At 32.4% G+C, this 20,559-nt stretch overlaps 1 protein-coding gene across 1 annotated transcript in view; it reads left to right on the top strand.

The window, feature by feature from the left end:
- UBR3 (ubiquitin protein ligase E3 component n-recognin 3) overlaps positions 1-20,559 on the top strand; it is a 223,694-nt gene that overhangs the window by 48,077 nt on the left and 155,058 nt on the right. The window contains exons 2-5 of the mRNA XM_057747121.1: positions 4,652-4,791; positions 7,709-7,867; positions 12,330-12,473; positions 13,038-13,087. Of these exons, the coding sequence (XP_057603104.1) occupies positions 4,652-4,791; positions 7,709-7,867; positions 12,330-12,473; positions 13,038-13,087 (493 nt within the window). The remainder of the gene's footprint in view (positions 1-4,651; positions 4,792-7,708; positions 7,868-12,329; positions 12,474-13,037; positions 13,088-20,559) is intronic.

Raw genomic sequence — 20,559 nt, 5'->3', positions numbered from 1 at the left:
TTGTAGATCTTATCGTTACTCTTATAACCTCAGTCCCTAGGTTGCTTAGACCAGTCTTGCTGTGCTTCTTCAGCTTAGTTCTAGGTTGAAATGTCACTCCTTGAAGCCACTTGGCACTATTCAGATGTTCTTCACTCTCTGTCAGGTAGCTCTTTTTGAGTTCATTTCTTTCCTACAAAGAAAGTGTCTAAGAGAACTTTCTGTGCCCTCCTTTATCTAATCCTTTATCTTTAAAGGCTTTAAAATAGAGTAGGATTTTAAAAGTTTCTTTGATTTTACTTAGATTTTGTGTAGCCCATCTGAAAGAAATCCTGAAGTTCCTATTTCCTTTTAAATAAAGGACTTTAAGGAGTAATAATTTCTTTATTCATTATATGATAAATATGGAAATGATATTTCGGTAGAACACAGAGACAACTGAGGAGGCTGCTCAGACCCTGCCAGTCTGTCTGCCTGAGGACTGAGGAAATCTACATCTCTACACTGTAATCCATTGACCTGATGTTTGGAAATTCTGCCTTAAGGGTAGATAGACTTCAGTAGTATGTGAACACTTGATTTTTTTGTTTGTGTAATTTTTTCTTTTTGGCTGTGTTGAGTCTTAGTCACAGCATGCGAGATCTTCATTGCAGCATGTGGGCTTCTTAGTTGCACCATTTGGATTCTTAGTTGCGGTATGTGAACTCTTAGTTGTGGCATGCTGACTTCTTAGTTGTGGTATGCGGACTTCTTAATTGCAGCATATGTGCGGGATCTAGTTCTCTAGCCAGGGATCAAACCCGGGCCCCCTGCATTGGAACCACAGGGTCACCCACTGGACCACCAGGGAAATCCCTGTGTATATTTTTCTTAAGAGTTATATCTTTCATTAGATTCTCAGAGGCATCCATGAGCCAAAAAATGTTAAGATTTAATGTTCACATTGTGGAACTAAAGCCAAATGAATGACATAACTTATAATTGTTTTTGGAGTAAATTTTTTTCCTGTTGATTACACAGTTATAAATATATTTGCCATACAGAATTCAAACATTGTAGGTAGAATTAGTGTAGAAAGTAAAAGTATGCTATATCCCACTTTCAGATAATTTCCACAGAATTTGGTGTACATTTCCCTAAATATTTTTCTCCTTACATATATTAATATTTTCTTTTCTACTCTTTCTCCAAAATTTTATTTATAAAAGATTTTATTATATATGTATACATATACATACGATGCAGTTTTCTCACTTATTTTAGATATAATTCTATTTCAGTACTTGTTGATCTAATTCATTCTTTTTAACAAATGCAAAGTGTTTTATTGATTTACCATGATTTGGTTAATCTTTATTACTGAACATGTGAGTTGTTTCTAACCTTTCTGCATTGCAAACTGTGGTACAGTGAATATATCTGTAGATATATTCTTGCAAATTTAGGATTATTTCTGTATAATAAATTGCTAGAAATAGAGATGCTAAGCTAGGGTTATGAACACATAATGTTTTAGTAGATATTGTCAAAATGTCACCCAGAACTGTATCTATTTATACTTCCATGTGTATGATAACAAATTTCTGAACATACTTTCCAACAGTGAGTTAACGCGAATTTTCCCTAATCTGCTAGATGAAACAACATTTTTGTGTTACCAAAGATTTCAACCATACAAGACAGCAGAACATTGAACCTCCACATACCCATCATTGGACTCAATGTTTATCAAGATTTTTGCCACATTTGCCCTTTTTTCTCTTTTGCTAAAGTATTTTGAAACAGATCCCAAATATTTTGTGATCTCCCACCTGGCATGCTTCAATATTCATCTTTAAAAAAGATGAATATTTCCTTTCTTTTAAAAAATTTTTAGTTTTTTAGTACAGAAAATTTCAAACAGATGCAAAAGCAATGAGTATAATCCAACTGATATGACATACTATTAGGAAAAAACTCCTTTGGTGATGTTTTTTAAGGACCAATTAAAACTACATTCTTTTGACTTGGTGCCTTAAAAATCTGAAAGGAGTGGTACTTTACTGGCTTTGATATTGGCCCACTTTCTGCTTATGAGTATAGTATAACAAAACCCCTTATCAGTCTCCCAGTTTCTACAATTAACAACTCAAGCTGGGCTTGGTATACTCCCACTTACTTCCCTTCACTCAACCAGATTAATTTTGAAGCAAGTCCCATACGTTGTAGCATTTTATTCATATTTATATACATATATGTTAAAGACAAGACTTTCCTCCTCAGTGATAGCCACAATGCTGTTGTCGTACCTACGCAGAATAATACCTTAATATTACCAAATATCCGTGAATATTTTCCTGCATAACCACAACGCCATTATCTTACCTAATAAAATTATCTAACAAAATTGTACTCACTTCTTAATTGGACTTCCCCTACTGTCTAAGAAATGCCTTTTTCAAGTTGCTTTGTTAGAATCAGTAAACACATGGTTATTGGGTCTCTCAAGCCTCTTTAATGAGTGATCCTCCTACCTCCTTTTTCTCCCTGCCGTGGATAGGTTGCAGAAACGGAGTCAGTTGTCCTGTATATTGTTCTACATTCATGATTTGTCTGTTTGCTTTTTTTGTGTGGTGTCATTTAAGTTGTTCCTTTATCTCTTATGTCTCTTATAAATGGAAGTTAGCTCTAGAGACTGGATGTCATTCACGGTCAACTTGTTTGGTGAAAACTCTTTGTAAATGGTGCTGTGTACTTCACAAGCATCATAGCATCTGATTTTTTTTTTTTCATTTCTGGTGATACTAAGATTGATAAGGATCTCTAAGTGGAAAATTTCCCCTCAAGCCTTCCTTCAGTGGCTCCATTACACGGGTCATTTATTTCAGTAGGTATCATCACAAAATGGTGATTCTCTAACTACTCATTTTTTATTTTAATACATTTCATTTCTTTGATTATTAGAGAACTTGAACGCTTTTTCATATGTTTGTTTGCCATTCACTTCTTTTGTGAATTGTTCATGACCTTGGCTGATTTTTCTATTGAATTATTTTCTTCTTTAATCCATTTTTCAAGAGTCAAAAATCATAGATATTTATCTTTTATCTGTTTTATCTGTTGTAAATATTTTTTTCAGTTTGTAATTGTTTTCTGTATAGAAACTTTTGATTCACGTAGCCAATTTTTATCTTTCTTTTATGACTTTCGGTTTCAAATCTTACTTAGACTTCTTCCTAGTAACTTTTTTCACATTTGATTTTTGATCTGTGTGGAATCTATAATAATTTGTATATGGTTGTAAGATAAAGATAAAATTTATTTCCTGCATGTAATCAATTGTCCTATAGGAATTTATTGAAAGTCTTTTACCCCCTACATTGATTAATGTAGTCATTACATAGTGTGTTTATAGACTCCACTGTGTTTCATTGATGTTATCACATTACCACAGGTTTTATTTTTATTTTTTAAAAATTTTTATTGAAATATAGCTGAGTTACAATGTTGTATTAGTTTCTGCTGTACAGCAAAGTGAATCAGCTATACTTATACGTATATCCACTCTTTCTTAGATTCTTTTCCCGTATAGGTCATTATAGAGACATTACTACAGATTTTAAATTATATTAGCTTTATACTATTTTTTTTAATTTATTTTTTTCAGATCTTTATTGGAATATAATTGCTTTACACTGTTGTGCTAGTTTCCGCTGTACAACACAGTGAATCAGCTGTGTTTATACATATATCCCCATAATCCCCTCCCTCTTGAGCCTCCTTCCCGCTATACTATGTTTTAAAGTCTAGGTCACTATCATGAAACCTTTTTTTTTTTTTACGTTTTACTGACTTTTTTTTCACACATATGTTCTTCCATTTGAACTTTAGAATTAGTTTGTGATTAGTCCCATTGGGATTTGAATCTAATGTCATTAAGTTTGGTGGAAGTGACTTTTTTTAAATAAAAGTTTTTTCCGTTTGGGAATGTAACTTTTCTCTATTCAAATTTCTTATGTTTTTCAGCTAAAATAGTTTCTCCACCCATTGTAATAAGTTTCTTTCTAGGCATGTTGTATGTTTAGTGTGGTTATTTTGTATTTGGTCACAAAATACCTTATTTGTGACTATTTGGATTGTGAATATAAAATGGTTTACTTCATTTTTTGCTCAAATATACCAATCATACTTTAAAATAAGTATAAATAAGATTAGAAGGAATGTGCATACTTAAGTGTGTAAACTTTTCAAATAAACTTTAAGTATTTAATATCACTTGTCTATTCATTAATGCAGTAAGTTCAGAATAGTTAAGGAATGGAAAATGCAAATTCTTGGGAAATGATCAATTTATACTTAATGGTTTATAAAGGGTAAAAGTAATAAAATAATACTTAAGAGTAATAAATTGCAATTAAAAAATATAAACCCTGTGATGAGATTTTCTTTTTGTATTCTAGTTGGAATCTAACTAGAATGTCCTTTTATTAGGAAGAAATCTTCCTCAGTGCCAATTTTTATTTAAAGACCAATTAAAACTATATTCTTTTAACTTGGTGCCTTAAAAATCATAAAAGAATAATATGTTGGCTTTGATATAGTCACCTATTCTGTTTATGAATATTGTAAATAGAAGAATATATTATTAGTAGATTGGACATCACCATTAATTTTTTTCTTTTTCATATTACAGGTTTTGCAAAAGGCATCAAATTAAATCAAGTTCAAATATTCCCTGTGTTCCCAAAGACTTACTGATGATGTCTGAATTTGTTCTTCCAAGATTTATTTTTTGTCTTATTCAGTACTTAAGAGAAGGCTATAATGAACCAGGTATGTTTAATCCACTTTTCGTTAGTACTCTTTTTAAGTTCTAAAGTAAAAAGTTTAACACTAATAATGAGGTGAATTTATTCAGATACTGTTTTTTTTGCCTACATTAAAAAAAAAAAATTGTTTATTTTGGTTGTGCCAGGTCTTAGTTGTGGCATGCGGGATCTTAGTTGTGGCATGTTTAGTTGCAGCATGTGGGATCCTTAGTTGCCGAATGCAGACTCTTAATTGTGGTATGCATATGGGATCTAGTTCCCCAACCAGTGATCAAACCCGGGCCCCCTGCATTGGGAGCACAGAGTCTTACTGACTGGACCACTGGGGAAGTCCCTGCTTAACATTTTCAATGTGATGACTATGAAATACAGGGGCTAAATAAAAGCACACTAAATATCAATTATATAACCTCAGAGATACCTTATAGTAGGCACAGTTTGGCAGTCTCTGCCTCTGGGATCATAAATGTTTCTAGTTAAACTTATTTGGCCTTTTGCAGATGATGAAATAATTATTTTATGAGGTTAAAGTGACTTTATTCCTGATTATGTTATAATAGAGCAGAATTAAGAAGTCCTGGAAATGTTTGACTTTAACTTAGAATTTTTAGAAGGTAAATTACTATTTTACCAGTCTCTCTCCCTCTCTCTCCCCCTCTTTTTTGTAGAGGTCTGTATATTTTTAATCCCCTCCATATATAACAGCTTATGAGAGGGTCACATTGCTCACTCCCATATTACTGATAGAATGCATGGGTGTAAATATCCTGATAGTATTGAAAAGAGAAAGAAACATGCAAATTACAGATATTTTTCTTACCTTTTAAGATTTAGTCCCAGTCTTGATTAAGATGCTTTAGTTAAATATTTGAATTTAGATAACAGTTATTGAAGTTCTCAGTCTGAGAACTTTATTGTGAATTACACATATCAATTAGTGATATGAAACAAATTTACTGACTTTTTATGATGTCTTTTACCTTTTTAGTGATACTTGCATTTTTATCATTTAAGGGACTACATTTGCATTACTTTTAGAGCTTTTAAATTATTTAATACTATAATCTTAAATCCAATTTGAAACTATGGCACACGTTTATCTTCTATCTTCCATCCTAAAAATATGAAGAAATATAGTATCTTCATCATTTCTAAAATGATCATGTTATTTGCATTGTGAGCAAATACTTACAGTTCCTCACTTCTACATTTTAAGAAAAATATACAATCTTTTGTCAAGTACTTCTATTCCTCTCAGAGTGTATGTCTTAAAATACAGAAAGAAATATAATTTTGATTTAGTCCCAAATTGTTCTCTCTTTGGAATGAAGGAACTGGAGACCATCTGGGTTATTGAAATTGCTTTCTATCTTATTTCTCATATGCTAGCTAACAGATTTTTTGGATATTTACATTTTGTACTACAAGTGTCCTATTTTAGAAAAGTAATAGGTAGAAAGCATGAGAACCTTAAAGCTTACCATTAGTTTAATCAAAGAATAATTTATACAGGAGTGTACTATATTTATTTTTTTCTTGCTGACATTTAGCCATTATGAGAGGTAGATGACATAGGTACATAGCTTTCATAATTATGTTACCATTACCTGAAAACATAAAGGAATGAATGGAAGTACTTTTTTTTGTTGTAAGATGAGTTTCATGAACTTAGGTTCATGAAGTTTTCCTCTCTGTGTTACCACTTGTGCTCAGCATTAATTTCTTCTGTGAAAAAATGAACTACTGCATTACTTTGTGCAGAGATCACTGTTTAAAATTTAAATTTAAAATTAAAGGACTTGAAATCATCTAATCCGATATAATGGAAGCTCAGATAATCTTGTGGTTTGACAGTTGCCTTGAGTTCCATTTTCCCATTTCACCCTACCATCCTTAAACTAGTGTCAGAGCTTGTGTTAGAGTCCTTGGAAACCAAGAACAATGCTAATTAAATATCTGCTATATTACTACATAAGTCATTGAGAATATAAAGAAGAATAATATACAGTATTGGTTTTCCACTGAGAAAGTAAGGGTTTTTTTGGCTTGGGTCCCGTGACTCAGTTATCTAGAATTTCATTCACTAGTTGTGAGTTCCTTGGGGGTGGGAACTATGTCTTATTTAGTTTCGCTTCTCAGAGCCTGTCATGTAGTAGATACTGAATAAATATTGAATAAATTTGATATCCTGTTTCCTGAGCACACACCCTCTGTTATGCATTCTTCTTTTAACCATTTCTCGCTAAACCCTAAATCTCTCTATTCACTTCTTCCTTTTAGACCTCAGTTTCTCTAAAACATCTTTTTTTCTTTTCCTCTTAAATATTGTTTTTCAGTTGTCCAGGTTTCTACTCTCCCCTTCTACCAGCATATCTTGCCTGGTATTTTAAAATTGTTTTAGTAAAAACATCCATATTTTTCATTTTAGTTGCTTTGACCTCTAGTTAACTGAGTCTGTATTTTGAAATATGATAGGTATTGGTTTATTTGCTACACAGGTTTAAATTTAGAGCTGACATAATTTTGTCCTAATATTCTCATATTATCTCAATATATTTAATTTCTCTTGTTTTACTTTATAGAGTGATCTTAACTTTTTTCTTAAACACTTTAATTTTGAGATGATCTTATTTTACATGTATATATCTCAGAGTATGGGGCGCTACATAGAATGCTTTTTACACAGAATAATACCTTATGAGGTCATCTCTTTTCTCCATCAGTCTTTTCTCAGGGGACTGAATTCCTAAACAAGCCTACTCTAGGCTGGGTGCTTGGTGGGTGCCTGCTTTCTAAAAAGAATTCCTATGTTAACTTTTTGATTATAAAATACTGTCATCTAAGTCATCATAATTTTAGAGAATAAAATATTGTTATTCTTAGTAAAATATTTTAAAGAAAGTTGGTTATGTATTTTTTAGCAGCTGATGTACCATCAGAAAAAGACCTTAACAAAGTCCTTCAGCTTTTGGAACCTCAAATTTCCTTTTTAGAAGATCTAACTAAAATGGGAGGAGCAATGCGGTCTGTTCTTACTCAGGTTTTGACAAACCAACAAAACTACAAAGATCTGACTTCTGGTGAGTAAAATTTAGAAGAGAAGAAAGTTAAGATTTATCTGTATTACTATAATAATAAAAAAATTGTGCATTTTAGAACTTAAAAGTAAAATGTAGATTTTTTTAATAGAATGCTACAGCTGGAAGTTATTAAGAATACTTCTTATTTTGTGGATGAAGAAACTGAACCCCAGAAAAATTGAATGACCTGTTCAAGACCTCACAACTGATTTTGCATTTGGGACTAGAAGCCAGGTTTCTTAGGTTTGGTGTGGCATATTCGTAGTTATATTCCACCTCCGCTTCTCCAAACAGTAACAGCAACCACTTTTGTGTCTTCTTTTTTGGTATTCTAAACTTTTGTGGAGTATGGCCTAGGATTTTATAGTGATGTAGAATTTAAGTTATAAAACTTGAAATTATTAAGTATGTTTGTATTGTTATATAAACTAATTTAGTTTTTATACCTTTAGTTCAAATTATAGTGTGGTAAATATATCAATTATTTTAAAATCTTGTTATAAATAGTTTAGTGTTCTTTATGCTGGCTCATGAACAGCATGTTCTGAAAATTGAAGTTTATCTTTTTCTTTAGAGTAGTGAAGTTTTTATGTATATTGTTAACCATATATTATTTAGAGATAGTCTTATCTGATGTATTTATTTCTTTAGTGAGTACATATTAAGCACCTACTATGTGCTTGCCTTTCGGCTAGGTATTAGAGGTTGGGAAAGAAGGTAAGTAGTAAACCGGGTACTCCTATCCCTGCCCTTACAAAGCTTATGGTCTAGTGAGTGAGATGACATTAACAAAGCCTCCAAACCAAAAAATTGTGTAAGTATAAACTGTAGTAAATAACTATGGAGGGATAGAACAAGTGTTTATAAAAGGGAGACTTGATTTCACTGATGGAAAAGGTGAGAAAGCTTCACTGAGGAAGTGACATTTAAAGTAAAACCTAATGGTTGAGAGAAAGTCACTTAGCTAGAGGATGAGGCGAGTTAGGTGGTAATTGGATGGAGTTAGATTCCAGGTAGAGAACATTTTCTGCTTCTGACTACTGGACTAGCCCTTATGCCATAAATAACATAAAACTGAAAAAAATGTGAGGCAATTGTTTTCAGACATTAGGCAATAGGCAGCACAAGACTGTAGACCTTTGAGAGAAAGGAAAAGCATGAGATGAGCCTCTCAATTCTCTGAATCTCTGTCTGGGGATAACTTCCTGACTGTAGTGTAGAGGGCTGGCATTGAAGCAGCGCATGGTGGTCCAACTGAGTTAAGGAGGCAGAAGTCACAGTTTAGGGCAGCTGAAGCTTTTGGAAACTGTGTAATCTTTGGGGAAGAATAACAAGTTTGTGGGGCAAATGTATGAGAATCCCCTAAAAGTGCTTGGCTGAGAACTGAGATACACATGTACAGGATGAGACTACCTAAGGCTTACTACAGAATGCTATGGGGTTAAAAGCAGATATTAAAGATAAAGGTTAGGCAGTGTTAGGAGGCATTGGAGTATCAGCTCAACCAAACTGGAGAGACCTTACTAATACCCTAGACATCAAGTTGACGTACCAGAAGACCACACCGTAGAGTAAGTTCTCTTCTAGGTCAGCCTTAATGAAGCCTAGAACCCTGACAGAGTTTGGAGATGATTCCTTTCAGTTTACAGGGTTTTTAAGAATCTCAGGCTTTCTATAAATCTTCCCCTTACAAAATATAAAACCAAGCCTTATGGGTTCTAGGTGACCAGTCCGTTTATTGAATGTCTTGTAGAATTAAAATTAATACTCTTTAAAGGAAGATAATAGAATCCAGAATCTTTGATAATGTGTCACTAGAATGTCCAGTATACAATAAAAACTACTAGATGTTTAAGAAAATAAGATATTGTTCAGTATAACCAAGACAAAGGACAGTAATAGAAATTGACCTTGAAATGGCCTGGATGTTGGATTTAGCAGATAAAGACGTTAAAGCAACTATTACAAATATGGTCAAGAAATTAAAGGAAAATATATTCAAATAAGTAAAGGAGAATATGGTGTTAATGAATGAAGAGATCAGGAATCTTAGTGAAGAAATGTAAACAATAAAAGAAATTCTAGAACTGACAGTTATTGTAGAATGCGATAATTGAATTGACAAATTCACTGGATGAACTTAGCAGCAGTTTGGAGAGGATAGAAGAAAGACAGTGAATTTGGAGACATTGATAAGAGTATTCAATCTAGAGAACAGAGAGAAAACACAGCAGAGCCTCATGGACCAATTAGAATCAGATGATCATGTAATTGGACTCCCAGGAGGACAGGAGAGTGAAAATGGGGCAGAAAAAACATTTGAAAAAATTGTGACTAAAATTGCCCAAATTGGATGAAAAACACTGATTTATAGATTAAAGATGCTTAATGAACCCCACACATGATATTTATAAAGAGTATAACACCTAGGCACCTCCTAGATTCCATGCAGAGGGACCAGCATGTGGAAATATTTATGGATGAGAGTGAGCTTACTTTTTAAAAAGGTACTAAAAAAGGCTATTGTGGTTGAAATGAATGTAGGGGGATAGTGGCACAAATGAGGCTACCACATTAGGCTAGGTCCAGATTAGGTAGGCCCTTGGTTATTTAAGGTTTTATATCTTATCCTGAATGTAGTGGGAAGTCACGGATGTGTTTGATTCTTAAGAGTGACATGATCAGATATGTGCTTTAAAAAGATGGCTTGCTATTTTGCCAAGAATAGATGGGAAGGGGCAAGAAGAAGCTTAAGTGCAGCAGCCTAGGATAAAATGATGGTAACTTGTGTTTGAGTTTTGGTGGTGATGCTGGTGAGAGATCAAAATTATACCTGAAGGTCTGTTGTTTCTTCAACTTAGAAAATGGTTCTTTATTCAGAAACTATCAACTGTTGGGAAAAAGAACAGCAAGTTGTTCTTAATCATTGTAGGAATGTATTCCTTGGCATTGATTTATGGTAATTGTCTTAGTTCTACAGTTCTTTTAAATTCTTATTTCTTGAAATTAAAAAACAAAACAAAAATCTTTAGCTAACTTATAGTGATGGAAATCACATTAGGTTTGATTCAGAAGTTTATAATATGTAGTCTTGCTTCATTTCTAAGCACTGCTTGCTTACTCACTGCTTATTATGTTATCTTTGTAAGCCTCAGTTTCCTCACTTATAAAAATGGTGATAATATGTTCCTTTGTCTCAGGCTTGTTGTGAGGGGTTGATGAAATATATTTTGTTAATTCAAAGTATTACAAAAAGAAGTATTACAAAAATTTCATCTTATTGAAATAAATTACATGGCTTTTATTATTCAGGAGACATTTAGTCATTTCTTATATAGGACCCTAGAAGTCCTTTATTCTTTATAAACTAACTGTGGTTGTTTTTAATTTTGGACTTGAATTGAAGGATAGATGTATTCCTATCTGTTTAATCTGTGCTGAAGGTTTTTTGTCTTTGTTTTTTTTAAACTAGCCCAGACAGAGATTGGGCAGAGATTTAAAAAACAGAACTAGTCTATTGCAATTATTGAGGCTAGCAAAGAGAGGAAATTGAGAAAAGCGCAGCAAATACTAAAGAAACTCATTTACTATATATTTTTATAATCAGAGAGATTGAAACCTTAATTAAAGATATATAATCTGTTTAAGAGGTAGCAAATGACATGGTAACTTGGCTTTCAGATAGATAATTTTTTCTTTTAAAGAACTTTCAAATGTCAGTATTTTCTTTTATTATTATTCTATTCTCCATGATATATTAAAAAACAAAAGATAAAATTGGCATTAATATGCTCAAATGCTAAAGTGAAAGACCTAGGATTGTTTAATTCTAGAACTTAAACTTCTCAAAATTATGAAATAAACTTGTTTTAACTGATACTTCTCTAGAAATTATACTTTTAATTTCTTAAATGTGATTATAAAAACATTTTATGCTTGATAAAACAGAAATTAGTAATCTTAGTTACTATTTGAAAATTCCACTCAGGCATTATCTTCTCTAGAAAACCTTTCCAAAAACTCTGCTTTAAGTAAGCACGATATTATGAGAGCACAGATTGTCAAACCAGATGGTGAAGTCTGCTACATAATTGTCATTTACCATATTATCTACCTTTCTTTGCAATAATTTTAAATTTCTTGAAGGCAGGAATCATGTCTTATTAATCTTTGCACCCCCTATATTTTGTATATAATCTCTGGCATATTTTAGATGCCTGAGAAGTCCACTTAGTGGATTTTATTATTTGTTATAAATATGCTGTGCATTCTGAGATTGCTAATGCCAAACATGAGCAGAAAAATTTTGTCTGAAGCTATCTTATATTGTTCATTCTAGGGTTTCCCCTCCATTAGAATATTCATCTATTTAATATGTGTATACATTAGTTATTGAGATGGCTGTACTTATGTTTTAAATGGAATATTTTTTTTCTGATTTTAAATTTATTTTAAATATTAGGTCTTGGAGAAAATGCTTGTGCAAGGAAAAGTCATGAAAAATACCTAATAGCTTTGAAGAGCTCTGGACTCACATATCCTGAGGATAAACTTGTATATGGTATACAAGAGCCATCTGCTGGCACTAGCACTCTGGCAGTTCAAGGTTTGTTTAAATATTTAATTTGAACAGTGGTAACTTTTCTGTATTAAAACAAAAACCCCTTCAAACATTACTCATTATTGAAGAAATTTAAATGCTGTGTCATTCTTTGTAAGGAAAGTAGTGAAAGTAGTAAAAATTTGGAAGCAAGAAAGGATAGATTTGTAAAAGAAGATACAGCGTTTTTCTTTAGTGGAATTCAGTTAGTTTATCAAAGGTTCTATTTATGACTCGTGAAAAATGTAGCAGTTGCTATTTAAGAGTAGCCCAAAATGTTAGTAGTTCAATATTTTAGTAAAGCATGGTTTAAGAATAAAAGAAAGTCATCCTTTTGAAACACCATTTGTTATTATTAAATCTGGGTTTTCATTGGATATTTCCTATTGAAGAATAAGCCTATTAGGCTCAAATTTAGTAAAGAAAAATTTTGAATTCTGCCAAAGTAACTGTTAGAATAAGTTGCCTTAATAAAACTTAGCTTTTTGATATTGTTATGTCTCAAAATAATTTTAAAGTAAAGCAGTATATAACAGTTATGAAGGGCAACCTTTTGTCTCCTTTCCAAAGGTTTTGCAGGTGCAGCAGGAACATTGGGACAACTAGATTCTTCAGATGAGGTGAGATTTACATTTGAAACTTTTTAAAAGTAGAATTTTAAAAGTTTTAGAATTACCATGCAGATTTGTGGATATTATCTAGTTGGAATTCCTCATTTTATAGACCTAGACACTGAAGCCCAGAGTGGAATAACTTAGTCCAGGTCACACAATTAGTTAGTGACTGAGCAAGAACTACAACTAGATTTTTACTTTTTGTTTGTAAATTCATTTCTCTTTTCACAGTTAAGAAATGGGAGATAGAAAGAGATAGAGATATTTCTCCTATGAAAATATCCCCAAATTTATCCAAGTTGTCATATGTACAATGAAATTGTCTTAAAAAAATTTAACTAAGTCTAGAATAATTTACCTAGAAGGATGTGAAATGTAGCTTCTTTTCTAATCTCATAATAAAGTTATATCTTATATGTCAAGGGTTATTAAAAAAAGGGCAATGTACTGGGAAATAGACTGTCAATTTGAAATTTCAATTTTTTAAAATATATTTATTTATTTATTGGCTGCAATGGGTCTTGTTGCTGCACATGGGCTTTCTTTCTCTAGTTGTGGAGAGTGGCGGCTACCCTTCAGTTTGGTGTATGGGCTCCTCATTGTGGTGGCTTCTCTTGTTGCGGAGCATGGGCTCTAGGCGCAAGGGCTTCAGTAGTTGCAGCACATGGGCTCAATAGTTGTGGCTTACGGGCCCTAGAGCACAGGCTCAATAGTTGTGGCGCATGGGCTTAGTTGCTCCGTGGCATGTGGGATTTTCCTGGGATAGGGATCGAACCCATGTTTCCTGCATTGGCAGGCGGATTCTTAACCACTGTGCCACCTAGGAAGTCCCTGAAATTTCAATTTTTATAGTGTTTATTAGTAATAAGTATTTCTAATAAATTCCTTATAATGTTCCTGTATTTTGTTAGTACACAATTTATAAGGAAAAATTGCTTTTTGACTTATATTTGTTTATAATCTTGGTTTTTGTAAAACTTTCCTATTTTTATTGATTTATAGATTGAATGATTAAAATTTTAAAAGCTAAATTGTTTTTAAACATTTAAACATTTACATTTTTTTTCTTTGAAAATTCGTTTTGATTTGTTAATATCATATGAACTAAGCCAAATATCCTTCTTTTGAAAGCATGATTTCTTTTATGGGAGTCTTATAATTGATCGAATGCCGTATAATTTAAATTTTGTAGTAGTACATGGCCCCTCTGAGAAGGCTCCCACAAAATGCAAGATTTTGTGGAGTCTCATTTTGGACTAACAATTTTAAAGAGTTTTGAACAAATAGCAGGCAGTTTAGTATACTTCTGAGTTTGGAGTTAGAATGTCTGGGTTTGAATCTGGCTTCTGTGCCAATTAGTGTCCCTTTGGACAAGTGCCAACTTCTCCATGGCTCAATTTCTTCACCTATAAAATGGAGGTAATAATAGTATTTAATGTCTGGGGTTATGATGATGATTGAATGAGTTAATATATGTAAGCACTTAGAGCAGGAGTGCCTGGCATATTGTAACACTGTATGTTTGTTAAATAAATAAAATAAAATTATTTAAAAAATTGATGTAAATGATTAGGTATTATTTTTGCCTTTTTTTTTTTAGCTTTAAAGAGTTACTTCTAAGAACACTATTGCTGTAATGACAAATGGGGAAAACACTGATAATTAAAATGGACTTTCAAAAATATATAAACTATTGACTAAAACAGTAATAATTTTTTTTTGAAGCTAGGGGAAGCTAGTGATGGGGGTAAGAATGCTAATTCCTCACATGTCGAAGAAGGAAGTGAGTACATAATAGACATACGATTGTAAACTGCTTATTCTGCTTTCTCTAAGGGCATTTTGTGGGGAGGTGGAATGACCTCTCAAAGGTGAGATTTGGAAATACTAGGAGTTGAATATGAATGGCTACAGGGGGATCCTTCCTTGGCTAAAGCCAGCCAGATAGGAAAGAAGCCTTGTATGTATTGTCAATAGAAACTTTATTTTGTTTATTTATTTATTTTGGCCTCACTGCACGGCATGCGGGATCTTACTTCCCTGACCAGGGATCAAACTCATGCTCTCCCTGCAGTGGAAGCATGGAGTCTTAACCGCTGGACCACCAGGGAAGTCCCATCAGTAGAAATTTTAGAAGACTGTTTATTACATGATGAAATGGTTTATTGATATTGCAAAACACTTTATTAAAATAATCTAAACATCCTTGTGATCTAGAACAATAAAAATCTATAGTTTCATGTTTGTGCTTATATGGTAAGTTAAAACCTTCATGCTATTTTAGTATACCTATTTTATGCATCCAGTGGTCTTGCTAACAATTCTACTTTATTTTTATGAATTGAATTTGATTTTGGAGCATGCAGAAAGCTGATCTTCAGTATAGATACTTTTACCTCTATATAGAAAAAAAAGTTAGTCATTTCTGTCTTGGCCTATAGCTTTTAAATTACCAGTGGTGACTTTAATTGTACATAACTGCATTGCAACAACACCATATTTTATGGTAGGGTGTTAGAAGGAGATATGTGAGTGTGCGCGCAGGGGGTTGGGGATGGCTTTTGAATTTCTCCTAGAAGTAATTTCTTGAGGGATATCAGAGGATTTGAAATAGGGCCTTTCTTTGTTCATTACCATTGCTTTTACTCTGTTCTTTTTAGGTGCTCTCTTCTGTTCCTTCTTTTCATTTCTCTTGGATTCTTTGTTTCAGCAACTTCTGTGTGTAATATAATTTATATAATCATTTGTTCCTTAACTATGATTATGTCTCTGTAAATATCATAGTAAATACTTTTTGATGGTGACAACTTCAAAATACTTCATTTAAAAAAATACTTCATTTCAGTATATATTCTCATAAAACACTGTTTTTATGGTAGTAGCTGAGGGTATTTACTTTTAGAGTATGTGAATTATATTTAACTTACATATTTAAAAACAGTAAGACGTTTTAATCTTTAAATCATATTTTATAATTTAACTTTTAATCTATTTAAAAGTACTTTTATAGTTTATATACTTATCACATTTTCCAATTTGGATGAAAATGGGGTCATTTGGGCATCTGAAAGCTTAAGAATTTGAAGTAGAGTTGTTTAGCTGGAACTGGATTAAAGGGATGTCTACTTTGGTTTTTCTTTAAGAGCAATTTGAGTTTTAGAGTTAGGCAGATCTGCGTTTGAATATTGCCTCATAATATGACTATGCTTTCTACCAGGTTTTAAACTTCAGAACATCAATTTCCTCATGAAAAAATGGTGATAATTCTAATTGTAGGATTAAATGGGATAACATATAGATTACCTATCTTGAACCAGATACAAATTAGGCTCTTGATAAATGTTTTCTGTCCTAGTGCTTTCTATGTAGAAGGGATTCAAATACTGAAGTTTTGAGCTATAATAAGTCATATGATAGACATTTCTACTCATCTTTCCAGAGACAATAGTTTATTAAAGTATGGTTTCAGAGTAATGAAGTTTATCTTTAAAAACTTAAATTGAGTTTACCCAAATATCGCACAAATACATTGTAGTTGTTTTGCCAGTATTCTGAAATATGACTAAACTACAGTTTATCCAATCATTTTTACAATTTACAATTTTTTATTGCAAGATACAATGCTTATATTTCTCTTTGTACAGATGTGCAGATAGTTTTCTAAGATATGGAATTGCTAGAATACAGAGTAGCATATCTTAAATTTTATTGTATTTTTCTGATTATAAAAGTCACACACACATATTTAAAATGAGAAGTATGGAAAAGTACGAAGATAAGACCATTACCCAGGGCTGATCATAGAAGGGTTTTAGTGATAGGAAATTTTCTATTTTAAGTTTGTGATCTTGACTTTTTATACAAAAAATTCATTTATGTTTTACTGCCTTATGTACTACGAAGTCAAATCTTGAGTTAGAAATAGAAAAGTTGTATAAAAAATGGGAATCAGGAGGAGGGAATTTGAAGGTTTAAAAAATTATAAATGCTAGAGATAAGAGACCTTAAAGTTCATCTTGCCTAACTTTTTTATGGGTGAGGAAGCTGAATTCCAAAGAATTAACTGATTCACTCAGGCAAGTGAATTTCTTCTAGTTAGTAGTGGAGTTGCATATGGTCACTAGAGCTCCTCTCTGCTGGTCTAGAGTTTTTTATGTAAAGTGGATAAGCCACTGTTATTAGTATTATTTATGTGCAGCAAATTTGTCCTAAAGTTTGTGGCTTAAAATTACCATTTTTTGTTTTGCTAACAATGTTATGACTCAGGAATTTGGGAATGGCAGCTGGGCAGTTCTGACTTGGGTTATCCGATGAGATTCCTGTTAGTCATTGGCTACAACTGCAGTCGTCCGAAGGCTCAGCTGAGATGGAGATTTAAGGTGGCTGGTGGACAGGGCTGGCAGTTGATGCTGACTGCACAGGGAGTCCAGCCTCCATGTGGCTTCTCCAGCATGATTGTCTTATGTTGTTGGACTTCTCATATAATTTTGGCTTCTCCCAGGATGACTAGCTCAAGAGGAAAAGCTGTGGAGCCTTTTCTGAGCTAGCCTTGGAAGTTACATAGTATCACTTTCACTGTATCCTGTTCCTTGTGAGTTGCTAAAATGGGCTCAGATTCAATGGGAAAGGAGGTAAATCCCACCTCTCCAAGGGAGGAGTGTCAAAGAATTTATAAACCCATTTCAAAACTTCCACAACCAGAATGTGACATTTGCCATTCATTTCCCTGGATTCTTTTGGTGTGCTAGAAATGACTAGTGATTATAGCTAAATGACATACCAATAATTAAGTGTGTATTTCTCCTTCTATTTCAGTGGTACTTGTTGGGAAAAACTATAACATGATAATGAATTCCCACTGTAGCTAGAAATGGCTACTGTAGGGTTTTAACTAAGATGAAAGTTTTCCTTAAGTAAATAGTTATCATTGTACCTCAAGAGAATGAAAGCTTATATTGAAAGTTGTAAGAGAGTTTTAAAAAAGTTGATCTTTACTTTTGTAAAATGAAAGGGGATCTACTAAAATTTTACTAGCATTCATTGCAGCTTAAGGAACAAAGTATAGTTTTGAATGTAATTAATACTGAAATTATAAAATTATCATAACTCTTCTGTTAATCTCTTCTTGGGGTCTCCTATTCTGCTTTTATTTTTTGAGAAACATTATTTTAATAGGACCAGAGACCTACATGGAAAAAGCTTCCTTTTGTGCCTAGATAGCATAAATAAGAATTAAGTTGAGTTTTAGTGTGATATATTTAGAGGGAAAATATAAGAATTTCTACCCACTCACTTATAAACTAATGACATTAATATTTTAAATTCATATTGTACTTGTTTTCAAAGCATTTTTTACATGTATAAAAGATGAAAATGCAAGAAGTAATTTAATAAAGGATGGAATAGATAATGGAGAAAGTAGATGAAAGGATAAAGTAGATGGAAAAAATGTGATAGAGGAAGGGTACCCAGATACAGACGTTCTTGAACAAATACCTATTTTATGCCATTTAAAAATTTCCTTAAAGCTTTTAAAGCCATATTGCATTTTATTTTGCAATCAAGGCACAAATGATATGTTTGCTTTTAGCATTTATATTTGAAATTTAATGAAGAGCTGAATATATTTTAAGGATTGGAATTTCTACATCCTTATCTTACAAGGCCCATGGGATTATTGAACAAACCCTTTTTGTGATTTCATTCTTATAATTTAACAAATTAAATAAAAAAGGAAGACAGGATGAGAAGAGGGCAGTGACATCTCAAAAACTACTGTAGAGAGGGGATTATAACAATTAAAAAATGTAAGTTAGAATTGGAAGAGATCCTAGGGGTAATCTAATCCTACCACTTTGTTTTAAAAATGAAGAAACAGGTTTGAAACTCTTAACAGCAGCAAGATTTTTCCTATTTGTAAAGTTTTACTTGCGTGAGTGTGCATATTACTGTCTACTTAATTTTATTCACACAAGTTGTGTCAGGTATTTGTCACTGCTGTCCCTAGAGTAAGAGAACATTATGTACTCAACAGGGCTATTTATACACATGACATTCTTCATACTACTACTTCTTACTCTTTTTTTGTGTAGCTAATATGTAATCAGAGTAGAAAATGTTTTTTGTATTGTATGGAACCAAAAAGAAAAAATAGGAGCACATTTTAACTTCATGAAGTATTTTAAAATGTAAATTTATGTTTATTCATTTTTTTGTTTAGATTTATTTATAACTCTCAGATAATTCAGTTCAGAAGAAAATTATCTCTAGTATTATATGTACATAGGTGTAATAGAGAGCTTCTTAGAGAAAATAGGATCTTTTAGATCAAGATAACTTTTCAAGGGAAGGTTATATTCATTGTGGCCATTACCATAAGCATTGTCCATTTATCTCTGTGCAATGACCAGATCATTAATCTGTGTGATTTTGATGTATTTAGCTATTAATACAAATGAAATCATTTAAAACACTTTCCCCCCTGTGTAACTATAGAAATATGAATGTCCATTGTGGAAAAATTGAAAAAATAGAAAAAAACAATAAAAAAGAAAACATTTACTTTCAGCTGTGCTATCCAGAGATGACCATTGTTTATTAATTTTGCTTGTTTACCTCTAGTCTTTTGTTTTGCATGCTCTAACATAAATGAGAAATAATCACAACAAAATAAGTTACTATGTAGAGGTGCTTTCAGTATTCTTGCCTTTATTCAAGACAGAATCCAATGAATAGTTAAAATTAATTTGGTCAAAACTTGTAGCAAAAGCAGGCTTACTGAAATTGAAAATCAGAATAGCTTTTCATAAATGAATAGGTAAAAGAAAAATATTATTTTATTTTTAGAGATATAAGATTTGATTTTAATTAGTTATAAATTACATTAATGGTAAAGGGTGGGGTGGGGAATCACAGAAACTTTTGCTGACAAGGCCTTAGAAATATCTAATATATTTCTTTTCCAGTTTAGGAATTGATTTTACAACATTCCTGACAATTGGTAAGCCTCTCCATAAACACTTCCAGTGGTTGGGAGCTTACCTAGTTTATGAGGCAACTTGTTCCTTTGATAGCTCTAATTATTAGGAATCTCTTCTCAATACTGTGTTAAATATTACAATTTTCACATATTTTTTCTTGTTTTCCCTATAGAAATATTTTAATTTTTACTTCCATAAGACACCCCTTTAAATTTTAGCTTTAGTTGTTTACTATTCTCTGCTGTTCATAGCTCTTTCATCTATTCATTCCCTTTTAAAATCTGTGATCTGACTTGGTAGTCATAAGGACATCTTGTCATGAGGCATGTTGTGGCTTCCTTAAAGCCCAAGGTTTTTTGTTAGCCTTTTAGCAGCTATGCCTGACTGTGGCAGGAGCCCCAGTGGTCAAATGAAATGCCAAGGTCCCCCACTTACCCTTCAGATTTACAGCTGACAAGTTTGAGAGCTCCCTCTCTGCTTTGTATTTGTAGAATGGAT

The sequence above is a fragment of the Hippopotamus amphibius genome, chromosome 8 (genome assembly GCF_030028045.1).
Source record: "Hippopotamus amphibius kiboko isolate mHipAmp2 chromosome 8, mHipAmp2.hap2, whole genome shotgun sequence".
Lineage (NCBI taxonomy): Eukaryota > Metazoa > Chordata > Mammalia > Artiodactyla > Hippopotamidae > Hippopotamus > Hippopotamus amphibius.
This window is presented reverse-complemented; position numbering and strand designations above follow the sequence as displayed.